The following is an 18,474-nucleotide window of genomic DNA, read 5'->3' on the forward strand; positions in this document are numbered from 1 at the left end:
AGTCCTTGGTGATTGTCAAGCCTTCATTCACTCTCAAACGAAGTCATAATGCCGGCATTAACGTTTAAAATCGGAAATTTGAAAAATTTGTGATGAAGTCAGCCATTTTGTTTGTTTACATCTAGTCTTGATTATCAAAACTGCATGTTTCATGAGTATAAGTGTCTGGATAATCATGTATTTGGAGTCTGCTTTTTCCAAAGGGAGACAACTCACAACGTCAAATTCGTCGGTAGTAAAAAGACCTTTTCGGTAGACTTGATTGTCAAACAAAGTAAATTATTGCAGTATTATAACACGTGACTTCCGGTGTAAACAAAATGGCTGACATTGTCACGAATTTTTCAAATTCCGGATTTAAAACGTAAATGCCAGCGTTCTAACTTCGTTTGAGAGTGAATGAAGGGCTAAACAATCACCAGGGACCAGAATTCCAAAAGATCAGACAGTTGTTACGAGCTTTATTGTAGCGAATAGCTGAAATTTGCTATCTTATTGTTAGAATATGGGGTAGCAGCACTTTGGTTTAGTTGTTTGTAGTGCAACATTTCATCTGACGAAGATTAGAGAACAAGAGAACCACCCACGTACCACATGAGAAATTGGAAGAACATACAGTCGCAGTCAAAGGATAACATGCGCCTCTAGACAGACACATTATGCTCTTTTACGTTTTATTGGAAAAATTATTGTCTATGGGCAGAAATGTGTTCTTTTTTGTGTGAATAAATGTAATCTGTAGCTTTCAAATGACTCTAGATTAAAAAATAAATATTGTAATGTGTGTGGTGTTTGTGCAAAAGCCCCAAAGATATGAAGCTGGCCATACTTTGCCCGCACCATTCAATCATGTTTGACATAGGGATGGAATTGTCTGAGCATTCTTATTCGGAAGTATTAAACACTAGCAGTACCCAATTCTATATTATTACTAGCTAACATACCATAGTACTCAATTTCACTTTTACTACAATATACACACTCAAACTGAACTACCATGAACAGTCGCTGATTCAGTTGTGTCACCTGAAAAAAAAAAAATAGTCTTAAAATAAGCATCAAAGAAAAAATGTAAATAGCTTGAAGTATATTCGTACAAATTAAACACTGCAGAAATAAGTTTTTTTCGACATCTGCACGGAAGCTTAAAATTATTTCATTGTTTCAATTTGCATTACAATGTATCTGGAATATCCTGTCCAAAAATCATACAAATATATTCATTCATAAGCCAGTGAGAACCTTTTTACTTTTATACTCAATTTCTCAAAATGGCTATATAAGCAATATACAATATTATGACACGTAAAATTCTAAATCAACTATAACTTTCTTACTTCTCTTCATAAATCAATTTGGTAAAAAGTTTTAGGTTTCTCAGTCTAACAAAAACCTGAAAAACAGAAAAAATTCAGAATAAACAAGTTTGTTACCTGACTAAAGTTGAAAATACAATGTAAATAGTTTGAAGTATATTCGTTCAAATTAAACACTGCAGAAATAATTTTTTTTTTACGTCTGCATGGAAGCTTTAAATTATTTCATTGTTTCAATTTGCATTACAATGTATCTGGAATATCCTGTCCAAAAATCATACAAATATATTCATTCATAAGCCAGTGAGAACCATTTAATTTTTATACTCAATTTCTCAAAATGGCTATATAAGCAATATACAATATTATGACACGTAAAATTCTAAATCAACTATAACTTTCTTACTTCTCTTCATAAATCAATTTGGTAAAAAGTTTTAGGTTTCTCAGTCTAACAAAAACCTGAAAAACAGAAAAAATTCAGAATAAACAAATTTGTTACCTAACTAAAGTTGAAAATACAATGTAAATAGCTTGAAGTATATTCGTACAAATTAAACACTGCAGAAATAATTTTTTTTTGACGTTTGTATGGATGCTAAAAATTATTTGATTGTTTCAATTTGCATTACAATGTATCTGCAATATCCTGTCCAAAAATCATACAAATATATTCATTCATAAGCCAGTGAGAACCATTTTACTTTTATACTCAATTTCTCAAAATGGCTATATAAGCGATATACAATATTATGATGCGTAAAATTCTAAATCAACTATAACTTTCTTACTTCTCTTCATAAATCAATTTGGTAAAAAGTTTTAGATTTCTCAGTCTAACAAAAACCTGAAAAACAGAAAAAATTCAGAATAAACAAATTTGTTACCTGACTAAAGTTGAAAATACAATGTGAATAGCTTGAAGTATATTCGTACAAATTAAACACTGCAGAAATAATATTTTTTGGACGTCTGCATGGAAGCTTAAAATCATTTCATTGTTTCAATTTGCATTACAATGTATCTGGAATATCCTGTCCAAAAATCATACAAATATATCCAGTGAGAACCATTTTACTTTTATACTCAATTTCTCAAAATGGCTATATAAGCGATATACAATATTATGATGCGTAAAATTCTAAATCAACTATAACTTTCTTACTTCTCTTCATAAATCAATTTGGTAAAAAGTTTTAGGTTTCTCAGTCTAACAAAAACCTGAAAAACAGAAAAAATTCAGAATAAACAAATTTGTTACCTGACTAAAGTTGAACATTTTTTACTGAAATCTTCTTAAATAATTATCTTTGCCAAGTAACATTAAAACTTTAAGATACTAGAGGCTCTTCATATTTCCCAAACCCTGAAAGAAATTAAAATTTCAAATATCAAAATTTTAATTTAGATCAAACCGTAATCTTAAAATAGGCCTTGAAGAAAATACAATGTAAATGCATGTAGCTTGAAGTATATTAATTTGTACAAATTAATTGCTTGCTTAGAATTACATAAATACTGCTTGACAAGACCTATTACTTTTTGGGGTTTGTGATAAAAAAGGCATATAACATCTACAACTTTAGATTATCACCCCATTCAATAAGTATCAGGTAACACAAGTTGTATGACGACTAGACCGAGGATAATTTTTTACCATGAAAATGATTCGAACCCGAAGCACCTAATCGCCTTGCAGACGATAATTCAACTCATAAGCGATTCTACCACTTTATCAGAGAATATCATGTTACTCAATGGAGTCAATGACTACAACTTTTTTTAAAGTATGGAATGGCTGTAGAATGTTTATCCTCTGGTCAACACCAATGACAGTACACGATAAACTTGAATAACTAGTTGTGCAGCTTACAGACCGTTAAAAGTTAAAAAATTCTGCATGTATTCGTTTTTACAGCCAAGGATTCGGAATCTTTCTGATACTTATGCTCGATGTCGGCCATGTTTGTTCACATCCAACAGACTCGAACTAAAAGTCGTAATGAGCTATAGACGTCTGAGTCTGGTTAATCCAAAATATAATGTGCTTCCGGTTTACGGAAATTACTTGGAGAGCCGACTGTAATCATTCGGCAACACCCGTCAAATTCCGTATATGGGCACGTGCCTCTGTCTCGAACATTTAGTTCTAATAAAAATCTAACAGTCGATTTTTGACATCATTCAAAAGAGTTATTCCCCTTAGACCGTAAATGACGTATGGTCGTAGACTTGATTGTCTAATAAGCAACAAAATTGCACTGGTACTTTAGTCTCGAATATCAAACAAAACAAATAGAGCGATAAAAACAAAATGGCGGCTTTTTGTCAAAAGTTTCAACTGTACATCAGTTTAAATATGATAGGACCAATTCAAACCACTGTCATGGTAAAATGGGGATTTGATTACATTCATGCACGATTCTATGAGGTCTACATACAGTTTTGACAGCTGTTGTGTCTTTTTTCAGTCTGGACTCGAAGGTCAAAGTTGTGAGGCGATGGAAGTGCCAAAACGTAAACAAACATGGCGGCTTTATTGTTTACATTCATTAAAATGTTAATCAAGTGAATTAAAGTCGTTTCTTAATCAATCTGTGTGTTTATTTCATAGAGAATATGTTGAAGTGTGTCTCCATTGCTTCAATGAGGGATGTAAATGCATTGGGAGGACCAAATAAGACTTACATGAGGTTTTACATCAGTGACAGTCCAACTGATAGTAAAGTTTCAATGGAAGATGTCTTTCACAGGCATCAGAATTTTTCTTACCAAATCGCCGGCAGACGAGCTACCTACTGAGGCTGAGCTATTCCTCTGCCACTTATTGGGGGAAATTACCTAGTCAGGACAGAAGCAATAACTGGGCTCGTTGTTATTGATTTGGACTGACAAATAACACATTAAATGATATAAAACAATGGATTATTCTATAGAATCTATTATTGTACAGTAAATAGACAAAGAATTATCAGAAAAAAGGTGACTTTATCCAGAAAGTTATGATACAAAATCATACAAATAATTTGATTGACAAGTGAGAAATACTGGGATTTTAAATGATAATACCAAGACACAATATCTTAAAAAATATAACTCATAGTATTGTTTCATTTTTTCCTAGCTCTGTACTTAAGTAACATGGAGTGCAGATACCCACAGAAAATACAGAAACAGAATATCTAGAGGAGTATCATAATCAGATTGAGTGGTGAAGTAAGCCACAGAGAACAAAGGAAACCAATTATCTAGAGCTGTATCAGGGTTGACTGTAATAATAAACATAAAAAGCCGTTAGGTAACAATTAAATAAACTAGTAAAGATAAATGGGAACACTCGCTAAAAGATAATTAGAATGAAAGAAATATGGCCAAGGACTGTCTTCATAGCCTTAAATCGAGTAAATCATGTTGTATGAAGTCATTTTCTGCTAAAATAAGCTTTGAAAGTTTTACATTTTTACCAAATGCCGCCATATTGTTTACACCGGAAGTCACGTGTTACAATACTGCAGTAATTTACTTTGTTTGACAACCAAGTCTACCTGGTTAGTCTTTTTACTACCGATGACAGTCAACTACTGCCGATTAATAAATCAAGTGCATCTTTTCACAGCCGAAGATGACCAAAACTGCCATTGACTAACGATTATAAATAAATTCGATTAATTGTGTGTATACAGTATTATTCCCGCGTTTTTTTTTATTTTCTGGAGATTACTTGTCAGCCGCCGCCCTCTCACCCCTCACAGCGCCGAAAACATTTTTTTCGGGCGAAAATCTCATAACAAGATTAAAGAATCGGGCAATCTCAGATATCTCGCAACACCCCCCACCCCTTGCCCCCTCTCGGACGTAAACCTGGCTCCGCCTCTGGCAGGGCAGTTAGTTAGCTGCCATCTTGAAAAATATTCAGTCATTATTTGATCCTGCAGACCAAATCGGATTTTCTTTTTTCATATTGATTATGTTAATCGAATCAGACTTAAAATTGTACCCTATCAAGAAAGGTCACGACTCCAATTCTAAATATTCGTAGTCTTCATCTCCCAGACAAAACCTTGCAATTTATCTTTTGAATCCATTTATTGTTTGTCTCAAAAATCGACAAAAATTGGATTTTCTGACTTTGGTTCTTCCTCCCCTAATACCCCCCCCCCCCCCCCCACCCTCACTTTCAAATCTTTTTGTACCCACCCTTTTGGAAGCGGCACTGCCTCACAGTGTATTTGCGTTCTGCGGACTCATGATTTTGCCGGTTCAATTTCAGCCAACTTTATGGGACAATCCACAATCCTGCTTTAAAAAAAAACAGTCGGTAAGAGTGAAAGAACCTTAGAACCTCAAGCCTAATTAATTCTTGATCGCCCAGTAACATTACAAAACCAACAAAACAAATAACACACTGAAGACAGATGGTTTGTGTCGAGAATTACCAGACGTTCTTAACGAGATACCTTTGATGAATTGAGGCGAGGCATGATGATCTTTTTCCATCACCCGATCCTCAAAATATTACAACTAAAAAAAATCAAGGGGTCCACCATATTCAGATTTTAGGGAATCATTCATCCCTTTAATCAAACATGCCACAATCAAAGTCGAATAAGCTGAAAAACCACCTTTAATGGGACACTCAAAATGCCAGTGTTTTGGCGCGGCATGTTCCCACCGTCTACTACGTTTTTTATATATTTGCAGACACCAAGATAACATGTTGTTATTAAAACTCCCAAAACCAAGAGAAAGAAATAAACACCTTCTAACAATAACCGCCAACGCTTTGACCTTCGACCTACAGCCGAAATCCATTGGAACACATTCGAAATATATACAAGCAATTTGCACTACAGCTGTGAGAGACTGGTTGTTCGAGACTGGCACCAGATTTCCAAAAATAGCAGACGAAAATGAACAGGGATAGAAACGTAAGAACAGAATTTGGCCCAAATGTGACTTTTCTTGGATAATGGCTGATTTGGAGGAACTGAATTACGATGACTTGGACGAGCTGGATATTGAAACCCTCCTGGCCAGGGTGGAACGGAAGCCGCTCACATTTTCCCGCAAACAGAATCTTAAACAAGGTAAGAAGGGTCGAGAAATTTCGACTTTCTCACTTTCCCTCAGAGCCATTATTTTGGCAAGCTTCACACCGGTTTATCTCATCTGGTAAGATAATACCTTTAGATGCGTTCGATGCTAGGTTCGCAAATTAGTTCTACAGCTGATTCCGACAAAACATCTAACGTTAAAGGTCAAATACGTTTGTTATTATTTTATTTTCGCCGTTAGTAAAGTGTAAGTGAATCCATATAAACAAAATGCATTGTACAGCATAAGTTATGTAACCCCTATATCAGGGATGAAGTGCCAAAATATCTCAAACAAATATACTAAAAGTTTAAAATTATCATTCTGGCATTCCATAATATACACGAAATTTTGGCACAAACCGCTGTACAAAATAGAAAACACATCGAATACAGCCGTTAACCGTAGGTGTACCAAAAGAATGCGATATGACTAGGTTGTGCTTTGATAAAGAACATATTCAAATGGTTTACACTTACAGTTTTTACACACTGATACGAATGTATCTACACGTTACTTATTAATGCAGGTACCTTCATCCTCTATTGGGTATTTTTTTTTAAAGACAAGGGGCTCACACGATAGGGTATTGTAAGGATTTCCCCGAATATTGAACGTCTGGTCCAGGGCTTTACATTAAATAACTTCCTTTCTCCTGTTTGATTTGTAAACTGCTTTGTCCTATCCTGTCACCTATTCTATACTCCCCTGTCATACCCTATCCTTTCCCATCCTGCCCGTTTCAATCTCCTAACCTGTCCTGGGATGTCCTTATTCTTGTCCATTCCTTAACTTGTCCTTTCTTATCCTTTAACTATCTTATCGTACCCTTTCCAATAACTATCCTATCCTATCCTCATCCACCCTCTTCCTCATCCTATCCCGTCCCATCCCATCCCATCCCATCCCGTCCCATCCCATCCCATCCCATCCCGTCCCATCCCATCCCATCCCATCCCATCCCGTCCCGTCCCGTCCCGTCCCATCCCATCCCATCCTATCCTATCCTATCCTATCCTATCCTATCCTATCCTATCCTATATCCATCCCATTACATCCTTATCCTATCGATTTCACATCAGTTTTCTTAAAGCCCTCGATTGCTTCATAAAAAAAACTGGTGATTTATTTGATTAGGAATTGAATTATAGCCAAATGGAAAGGAACTTAATGCTTTCAAGCACGAAATATTTTGATATGTTTGGTGACTGATAAGCATTCAGTTCTATTTTAAGTATCAGATCGGTTACAAAGTGGCAGTATAAAGGTTTGTAAATTCCACTTTTGCGTAAATTTAAGATCAATCTTCTCACATATCGACAGGTTTTCAATGTGTCTTGGAATTAAATTAGGACTTGCGACTTGGAAGCCAAAATGAGTTGTAATGGTGCTTCACTTAGACCTAATACTTAACCTCCGCATACAAAGTTCCATCCTTACCACAGGAGGGGAGGGCGAGCAGCTGTGAAATACGAGCACCATTCTAAGATATGGATAGTGCTTTGACCAGTACAAAACCGCTGCCGTGGAAAGTTCCAGAGACCGGGGTACAAAAAGGGTACAGACTGACCTAATGGGGGTGGAGGGGAGTGGGGCAACTGTGAAATACAACACCTTCCTAGTGCTTACGGAAGTTGGCGAACACATTATCAGCCACAGAACAGAAGATTAATATTGCGCAACATGAGATGAGATCGTCTGCTATGACGTAATGATACATATAATGCCATAAGAATACGTTTGACCTAGTTGTAGACTCGATCTGCCGGCTGATTTCGAGATAGAATCTCTTCACGTTCCCAGCAGGTTCCTATTAGAATGTTTATACATAGTAATTAATTCCAATACCAACTCAATTTATAACCGTTAAATTGATATTGTCTATAATTTGATAGGTTATATGTAAAAGGGGAGGGAGGAGGTCTGGAAGGACTAAGTGCTATGAGGTGACTAAGGGTGCAGCATTGTTCAACAGTTGCCCTTTAACGCCATATACCTGTATTTGACTTCTTGAGAACTATGAGCAGAAAAAAAGAGAATATCAGAATGTTAGATCAAAGGTTAGACAGTGGAAGACTCGTAATGCCTTGATAATCAAGAGATTCTCCAAATACTGGTCAAAATGACTCAGTAACTAACTTGTAGTTATATAAAAACGAAGGCAGGTATTGAAATAGATATATGCAGTAATATGAACTTTGTTTTGAAACCTGCTACAAGTTGTTCATTGCTTGTCATTCTCCTGTATTTACAGCTTCTGTTTTCAAACGTATTTAGTGTGCATTGCTAACGAATTCTACACCATAGACACTTCCAAATGCAACCAGAACCAATACTCAGTAATTTTGAGATAATTTATTATTATACATTGTTCAATCCAGACTGTAAAAAATCTCCAGTTATACCATGCACAGTGGTTGGGGAGGGGTGAACGATTCAATGGGTCTGAAATGACGCTGGCTTAACCACCCTTTAAAGGCTACTGCTGTTGGACCCCCGTGGCAATTATGAGGCCTCTCCAAGCAATGATGCTTAGAAACGCCACGATGCTAGTAATCTCAGGAGCTGAGCCAAATCTCAATTCAACACAGCAACCTTGAATTGAAACTGACGAAGAAGAATAATAGAACGTTTGTCTGGAGATAAACCAGAAAAAAAAGAAATTGAAACCCGTCTGCGACTTATCATTCGACGTATGACTTAACCTAAAGTAACACAAAACGATGTGTACATTTCAATGTTTACACTGAGATAAAAGAAACGATCTATAGTTCCAGGTTGGCCGATATTCGGGTGGAAATGCGATACTATTGATTGTAGACGTGATTAAACAAGTGCGTGGAATATACTGTAATGCAATTAAGAAAATAAGTCTGGAAGTTCAAGTCTAAGATTATCATGACCCATGAAGTATTTCCACTAGAAAATGAAAGGAATTGTTTTATCTGTTCTCTCTATATTAATAAACATACCATTTTTTTCTCTAAGGAATGTCTTTATAATACTTGAGAGAATTCTTACTATTTTGAAACACTTAAATTATTTAATCCTTTAAATTCTATTGATATTTAGGTGTAACTGTCCAAATCAGATGTAGGGTAACATATAAAACACCCCTACGTATGTATCGCTTTGAAGCTTAAATCTAACAATACATAAGGTGAAAGCCAGTTTAGATAAATAATATATTTGTATGTCAGCCCAAGAGCTGAAAGCTTATTATTTTCTGTTATTTATTTATCTATTACTTCCAGTGAGGTTGTTATATTACTCACGGTATAATTGACAGGTTCAATTACCATTAAGTGAATAAATGTATATTTTGTAATGCTTTTATGTTTGGTAGCCTTTCGTCTGCCCTGGTCATCGATTTTCCCGCCAAGAAAAAAATTGTCGAAATGAAATTGGGTCGTCTGATGATTGATAGGTTCGTGGTAGATCCGATTGTCAAGTATATTGATTACCACTTAATTATCAATGAATAGTCTTGATAATAGAGGCTACTCTCTGAGAGTTTTTAGAGGAGTACCAAGTCTGTTCAATTTGTCTGACTTACAATTGTTAAAGGTTTTTGATAAAAATGAAACGAAATCGTAAGCCAAAGAATCAAGAAAATTTCTGATATTCTAATAACTGTTTCCCCTTGGGAATGTTTTCTATAATCAAAAAGGTATACATAACCTTGCAAGGTCAACCACGTAAAACATAGTGGTATGTGAGATTCAAATGGAACGTAATCATAAGCCACAAAATTATGAAAGTTAGAGATATTATGATAAAGGTTCTTTCTTGGGAATGTATTTTTTTTTTACTTAACATAGTAGTAAGGGAGGTTCAAAGGGATCAGGTAGGCGTAGCTACCACTGATATCGTCAGTGGATATCCATCTTTAAGCCCACTGGAATAAACTCTCTTTGATCAGATTACCTGGACTGAAATGCACGAAGATTACAAATTAATCAAGCTGCCAATCTAGTCAATTAGTCTACATATAGCATGGTATTATCGTAGCACGTAGGCGGTAGAGACGGTTCTATTCTGGAGGTGTACAAACACGTGGTTAAGTAGCACTGTCATGATGATTCAACAAGTGTACACATCTAACCCTTGAGGCCTAGCCAATGTCGCCTAGCCTACATATAGCATATTATTGTAGTACGTAGGTGACAGAGACAGGTGTACAAACACAAGAACACAAGACCAACAAGGTCAAGCTGCAAACAAAGTAAGCCATGCATATTGAAATTCCCACCGAAGTTTTCTTTTTCAATTCTTTGCCATTTTTGTCTCATTTCAGCCCCGGAGTTCATGCAAAGATTATCCGGAAAAGACACAGTAGTGGAAGGCGATGACACGCAGTTAGAATGTGTAGTGTGTGCATTCCCTCGCCCGGACTTATCGTGGTACAAGGACTCGGACCTAATACTTCCCGATCATCCACGGATGTCGGTAGTGGAGGGTGAGGAAGGAAAGTACATTCTAAAAATTAAAAATGTGTGTAAGGGAGACGAGGCGGGATATAAGTGTAAGGCAGAGAATTGTGAAGGGACGTCGGCGAGCACATTTTTCTTATTCGTTAACGGTAAGTTCTTTCTATGTTTATCTGCATGTGTAAAAAAAATCTAAGATGGCGTCAAAAATGGCCGACATCAACCATTTCAATTCGCAAAGGGCTCAACGAAAAATTTCAAGCCTCCTTTCTCCTTGTCATAAATAGGCCTTCGACGATGCCTCCGAAACCCTCACATGTACGTCGCAAGGTATGGAGTCGGCCATGTTTCCATATCATATCACAAACGAGTAGGTCACGTGCTAGTTCTGGTGGCAATGGCACATATTCACAATGGATCTCCTCATTAAAAAGGGAGATCGGAATGCAGGAAATGACCCAGTCTCTTGGTTCCATAAAACAAACTCAAGTCCAGACTTTTCTATGAATAAATTGGTTGTGGAATTCCTCACAGAGTCAAAATTAGTTGTCAGTTTATAGGCGAACGTGACAAATTCCGATATTTATATGACAGTTAGTCATGGATTGATCGACAATAGACCTTATATAATGGCTAATAAACAGATTCTGAGCAATCATTGGTTTTACGTGATTGTGTCAATATCTCGAAGCTTCCTTCCGTGACAAACTAAGTGACGATGGATCGAATGACACAGCGGTACCTCATGATACCGAACACCGCTGAAAAAACGATCGCACCGGAATTTCAACGACCTATTTGTAAGAACTGGTAAAATAAAATTCCATGTCAATTCCCAAGACCGAGAGAGAAAATACAGAATTACTGATAACGTGTGAAACCAAACGAGGTATGACAAATTATAGTTCAAGCCATTAATACTACAGTCTGTATTCTTCTGTCACAAGGGAGACTAGAAGCAAATGAAGAATCGTAGCCCTGGAATGGTTTAATTCCACCACGTTTCATGGACCATTAGCGGCTAATGGTTACAAACATGCTCGTCTCGAGTCAATTTTCTGTTCTGTTCGTCTAACGTCCTATATCAAGTAGCTAAGTCATGGTAGTTTTCTGACTTTCAAATGCTAAGAGGTGTGGTCAAGGACCAACGGTTAGATAAGATCCCTGTGAATCTAAATTATCACCCACAGGATTCAGTTGCTCATCTCAGGTGAAAAGGTCACCAAGTCACAACCCAGGAAATCGTAGATCAGTAGAGTATACCGGCATACCATTAGCAATAATACTTTTTGGGAGAACTTCCTTTCCAATCTCCTTAATAGATCACTGTATTCCAACTGGGTCAAAGCAGATATCCCAGAAAATGTCACACTGACCCCAAAGGCATGCATGCAACGACATTGTTATATCCATAACGAACTTGTGATTGTCTAATTACGAATGCCTGGGGAATGTAATTTCTTTCTGTCAGGAAACACTGTGTTGTTTGTATCGTGATCACTGATAATGGTTTCTGAGTACATCTATAGAGATGGATATCGACATGAACCACTACAATAGGAACTCGCAGTTAAAGAGCTTGTATGTCAGATTCCCGCCTTATTTTCTGTGAAACTTGTATAGCTGCCCATACTCTGAGAACTTTGGATGCCTGTGCTCTGTTATCTGAAGGGTTGCCTTTGCTCTGTGTGTTATGATGCCTTGGCTCTAGGTGTGTTTATGATGGCTTTGCTGTAAGTGTGTTGGGTTGCCTTAAGTAACTTTGGTACCTGCGTTCCACATTCACTCCGGGGTTAAATTGATGTATTCTAACAAATCGATGGCACCCTGTTTGTTTTGATAGATAATGTAGACTCCATGTAAGACTCTGATTGACAGTCAGATTTCAGGATAATTTACTCCCTATTGATTTTCTTTCACTGGTAGAATTTTTAATCCGAGACTAAAGTATGTTTGCAATCAGAGTCCAATTCTATACCGCTTTATCTTCATCACTTGTGCTCATGTGTCTATTATGGTGCAGTACAACTACAATTTGCATCATGTAGACTGATGACTACCCAAATAGGCTGATGACCTCCCCGAATATAACATTATATCATCGTAGTTTGACCTAATGCATCATGATTCATAACGTTCACAAAATTCGTTGAAAAAAAAACAATAATATTTTCATTATCGTTCAATAATATTTTCATATTTCGAAAAATAACATTTCGTTCAGAGTTCAAAAATAGATTTGAAAATTCTTTTAACAGGTAGTGGGATTGATAATTATTTTTAAACATAATCATCTTTAATGATGCTAGTAACACGTAGTCCAAAGACCCCTCGTAATCACGCTGTTATGAACTTGGCAAAATAACAGTATTTTATTACACTGTGTCTTTAACTAGCTTAATTTGGAGTTCTTTGGCAGCTTCAAAGCATCAGAAGCTTAGAGAACTCCTTTCTTCCATTGATTTTTTTTGATTTTTGGTGTATTTCTTTTCGGATGAACATCCATACCGTCCATTCCCTTTGTCAAAAACGTTGTTGTGGATCATCAACTCACGAAATGGTCTGACGTTTTACCAGATGCCAACCCTTCCCACCTGCATCATCAATAGGAAAAAGGTCGAAAGAAGACGCAAGACACGATCTAAACAGACTTTCCCTGTTGTTCCGCCTTTCAGCTTCAGTGAACATTCCAGATTTGTTGATTTTTCATTACATTAACCAAATTCGCCAGTAATTCGAGACTATATAGAATCAGGGAGAAACTTTAGGAGCAATCAAATCAAAATTTGATTGATTAAGGCGTAGCTTTGATTATCTGGTACTAGAAAGTTTAGCTGTGAACAATCCAGACGTATTCTTACACTGAAAACTGTAACTGTTGCGAGGTGTTGTTCAAGTATTTCTTATCTGTTAGATAGATTATCCAGACCTTTTGATCGAATGGTAAATGTACATATTGAATTGAACCTGGCACCTGACAATATTGACTGCAGAAAGCTTCCATGTTGGGTAATAAATTCAAGGCGATAGAAGCCAACTTTGGCGATTCCTTGCAGATGATATCAATACCTTATGCATCGAATCTTGTACTAAAAGCTCGAAAGGTCACAATTTGGGACAGCCCAGGACCAGTTTGGAATGACTAGATCGTTGGACTGGTCAAATGTATCAGAACAAAAAAAGCTTTTATCTCTCTTATTGGGCTGATGCGACAGAAAACCCATTCAAGGCTATGCACACGCACACCACAAGACATATGGTATATTTAGAAAAGCATATTCACATGTCTTAGTGCTTTGATCTAAGTCTCACACCGCCTTTAAGGCAAGAACTCGCTGCTATAGGTTTCTGAAAGTGAAAGGCAAGCAGACGACCAAGCGCGTGCCGATAGGGAGAAGTACTCGTGTATTTATTGAAGTGAAGTTTTCATTGATATTTCATTAATTGGATTACTCAAACAAAACACACATGTTCTTAAACCACGGCAAGCTTTTCTTGTTTTAACGGATTGGCCTAGCTGCTCAACATAGGTAAGTTTGGTTATCTTGTAGCTCTTCTCGAACCCTTTTGCTCTGATTTTATTCACTATTTTCTTCTGATTTGTACGTGCTTTCCTTAGGGTTAATATTGCCAAACAAATTTTCGGAAATTACCTTCTGGATTTAGAAACTTTTGTAATGATTTTCTTTTTCTTTGGTCGAGATGTTTCATTTGAGTTTTGATGGCGAGCTTCGTTTCAGATGTCTTTAGGTTATTTTGATGATATTCGTAGTTTTCTTGGCAAGATACCATGTTCCAATGAATTTTCGAGCTGTCCATTGATTTCTTGGGACAAAATTCTTTTCTGTTGATATTTGGAGGGCAAGATCTCTCTTAGAGTGTCTTTGATGCTATTGTTCTGAAGTTCTTTGCTTGATTCGTTATCATTATCCACATGAATTGTCCCGCGGCATTTGATGACTTTTGAAAGGCGTGTGATTAACAGCTTAAATGATGGCAGGAAATAGATGTGGCATTTACAAACGAAGAAGTTGTACCAAACATACACCAAAAGGCTGGTGACTCTGCCAGGGAAAGACTTCTTGTTCCAAAAATACCTCAATAGATTGGCCACTTTGTTGGTGGACAGGGCAGAAGTTTGATAAACACGCCATTAGTCCGATGACTGGTGATGGAGAGACTAACGATACCAAAAATACATCAATGGTGGACAGGACAGCAGTAGACTGATAACATTGCTTTGGGAGACATGCGGAACACCAATAGGCTGATGACTTTGTTGGGGAGAGTAGTTAAAGATGCACCGACGAAACACTGATGAATCTGCTTGGTACATGTACGATTCCATCTTGGTTAGTGTCAGCTCAAAGTAAGACTCTATTGTGGAAAATGGACCCAATTCGACTTCCATATCGGAGAGTTCTCAGAGGTAATAATGTCTAGCTACAAATGCTATTATCCAAGTCGAAGTGAAATATAAATAGTCTTCTGGAATTTGTCATTTTAAAAACAAAACTTGGTATCGATTCTGTAGTTTTGTCTATGAATTATTCACGCCGCCTTCGCCATGAACACGTTTAGAAACTTCTTCAATTGCTGACATTTCTTTTTAACAGCTCGCTGAATGTTTGAGACATGCCGCTTACTTCCACCTGTAGATTTCCATGGAAAGGGGATACCAGAGTATCAAAGAACGACATTGACAAGATCTCGCGGCATGTCAAAAACAAAGGCTAAGGAGTTCAAGAGAATAAACTTCCCACCAACAACCAACTTTGATGTAATGGTACCAAAAATACCAGTGTTTTGCATTTTTTCCCAACCACAGACAAAAACATTGACCAGGTCCTCAATATTACAGCCTTCCACCATACTGTTATCCACTTTAAATGTTTGTTAAATGTTATATTTTAATTCTGATAAAATGAGAGCGACTTTATCTCAAAACATAGACTTTCGTCTTCCGTGGGTGAAAATATAGAAAGTACACAGAGATAAGCAGCTGATAAGTCTTGTATTTAGTATCAGCTTGTCAGCGGTATATCTGGACCACTTTGTTAAGATAAGAATACCGCTGTTCTGTTCCTGTTTATGTACATACCACTTGTGTCTTATTGGGCGATAGCATACTATCTTATGTCCCAATACTGTTCTTGGGTTCTATGTCCTAAACCTTATTGGACTATGTTCTTCTTTCCTGAATCTAATTGGGCCGATGAAATGGAGTTCTTCCGTTCCTTATTGAGCTGGTCCTGAGTTAATGCAAATCATATTTTTCTCCTTGGGCTAATGAGTTGAGTCTAATGAAGGTAGCAAATGATTACATTAACACACGCATGGATCATGCAAGCTTTTAATTTAAGTCAAAAGACGCTTTTGTGTTGATGCCAATAGATCCCAATTACTCTTAATAGTCTTTACGATGTATCCAAACACATGAAAGATCAAAAAGTTCAAAAGATATTGGCTCCGAATCAAAACTTGCCAGTAATCTTATCACGTCCGTGCAAAATTAATTAAACAAAAACAATATCGTTACATGTTTCTTAATATACTAAAATAGAACACTTTTTATAGACACATATTAAAAATAACAGCCAAATGCTATATATGTATATACAATATACATCTAGACTGAAAAAATTCTAGTCAACTTCCTGAAATAACTGTATATGACATCATACAGACAGAAATTTGAATGAAAGACAAAAATGAGTTTTACGTCCAATTTCCTCTACTCTTGTCTTAGGCTAATGCAGTAATAATATGCCAATGTGCATAGCATGTCTTTTCTAGGTCAGCAGCTCGGACCTGCGTGTATGTCAAAGTCAGATGGAAATCAGGATGGAACGTCCAAAGGTATAATCGGTACCCATGCCGGGATTAGACTCGGATTTACTCCCTGAAAAGCACTAGGGACCTACGGTTAAAAAGGAGACCTGGCTGGAAAACCCAATTCATAACCCTGACCTGTGGCAAATTCAAACTCAAGCCTCAAACTCACTAAACCAGTGGAACTTCCATGTAAAACCAGAGTGGTGCCATGAAAAACATGTAACTTATACAAAATTGCATGTTTAGCTCTCTATGAAAGAAGATGAGATAAGACGTTATATCGACAGTTGATAACAAGAGTATTAATTGGAAGCCAACCAAGAAATCGGTGTGTTCGAACCGGGAATTATCGCCTACAGATTAATGTTACATGAGTTTCCCCTCATTAACTTGGTATTTATCAAGCTGTATCGATAGATTATTCTGTATTTCGGAATATCTGAGACTAGCTGAGATTAATTATTAAAGTGAACACAAGTCCACAGATAAGATCAAGTTTAAGCGAAAAACACAAGCCGAAAACAAAAACACAAGCAGAACAAGTCCATACCATAAGATAAGGTATTTGCGAAAACACAGGGTTAAAAAATATAAGGATATTTGACTTTTTTTGCATTCCTGTCTGGAAGAAGCGTCAAGTCGTTAAGGATACCATGTGTGCTACAAGCTGGGCATGTCAGAAGGGCCCCTTCGGTCCACTGTCCTGGAAAAAGTGCCACATACCATGTATTTGCTAAATCTGTCGAACTTAGGTGAAGAAAAATAGGACCTTTCCTTTCAGTTTGCTATGATCACTCACACACACCTCCCAAGGGTATAACTTCGGCACCCACTGCCTACCTTGTTTCACCAGTAGGAGCTTATCTTCTGGCGTGTTTTAACAAACCTGTTATGTCAAATCTTATCTTAAACTATCGGTGATTAATTCCGAATTTTGCCATTATTTTGTCTGGGTCGACCAAACTCACCTAAAAAATCCGTTACCGCGTCCTTCAAAATAAATGTAAAATAAATATACCCGATAAACAATATTAACTATGTGAACTCTCTCTAACAGCTACCGAGTCGACAAACACAATCGCATATTAAAATCCCAAAACGTTCATTTGGTATAGACCCTTTAGATTATTTCATAAGTTATATTTGAAAATGTTTCTAAATTAAAACTTCATCGGTCGGTGACACAAGTCAAAACATTATAGCAAATCGTTCAGTTGTCAATCAAACTTTTCAAAATAAAGTGTCAACCCTCGTGTCAACCTGCTTGCTACCAAGAGTGGCGTAATGTCAAACATATTCCTTAGTCAAAATATATCTGAGAAATTGAAAAGGTTAACAACATTATTCAGATGAGAAAAAAAAGGGGGGGGGGGGGTGGGGGGGCTACCACTAACCGCTCGTAAATACACCTCTTACCGTATACCTAAGCTGTATTGCAAGGTTTAAAATTCAATTATATTGCCAACAAAACAACTCGTGTTAGCAACCCCCCTTGTCCCTCTCTCTCTCTGATGCTTCCTATACCCCCAGTATTGTAAGGTTTAAAATTCCATTAACATAAAACTGTCAACAACCAACTTTCAACCTCTCCCTGTCCCCTCTAAAACCGCCCAAGTACCCCAAGCAGAATTACCAAGCTTAAAATTCCATTAATTTGGTTCGAATCGACAAAACCGTCATCACCACCGAACCAATAATGTCATTGAATTAGGCCCCGATAACAAACACAATTACTTGTGTATAGACAATTTTCTTGGATTCTTATTGAGAAACTTAATGGAAATCAATACAAGATTTGT

General features: G+C 36.8%; 1 protein-coding gene across 1 annotated transcript in view; it reads left to right on the forward strand.

Moving 5' to 3' along the window:
- Positions 1–6,285: 6,285 nt before the first annotated feature.
- The window catches only part of LOTGIDRAFT_169577 (hypothetical protein), a gene marked incomplete at both ends in the record, with an annotated part of 17,250 nt that continues 5,061 nt past the window's right edge, over positions 6,286–18,474 (forward strand). Inside the window, 2 exons of the mRNA XM_009067870.1 lie at positions 6,286–6,403; positions 10,708–10,992. Coding sequence (XP_009066118.1) covers positions 6,286–6,403; positions 10,708–10,992 — 403 coding nt within the window. The remainder of the gene's footprint in view (positions 6,404–10,707; positions 10,993–18,474) is intronic.

This window comes from Lottia gigantea (genome assembly GCF_000327385.1).
Source record: "Lottia gigantea unplaced genomic scaffold LOTGIsca_87, whole genome shotgun sequence".
Lineage (NCBI taxonomy): Eukaryota > Metazoa > Mollusca > Gastropoda > Lottiidae > Lottia > Lottia gigantea.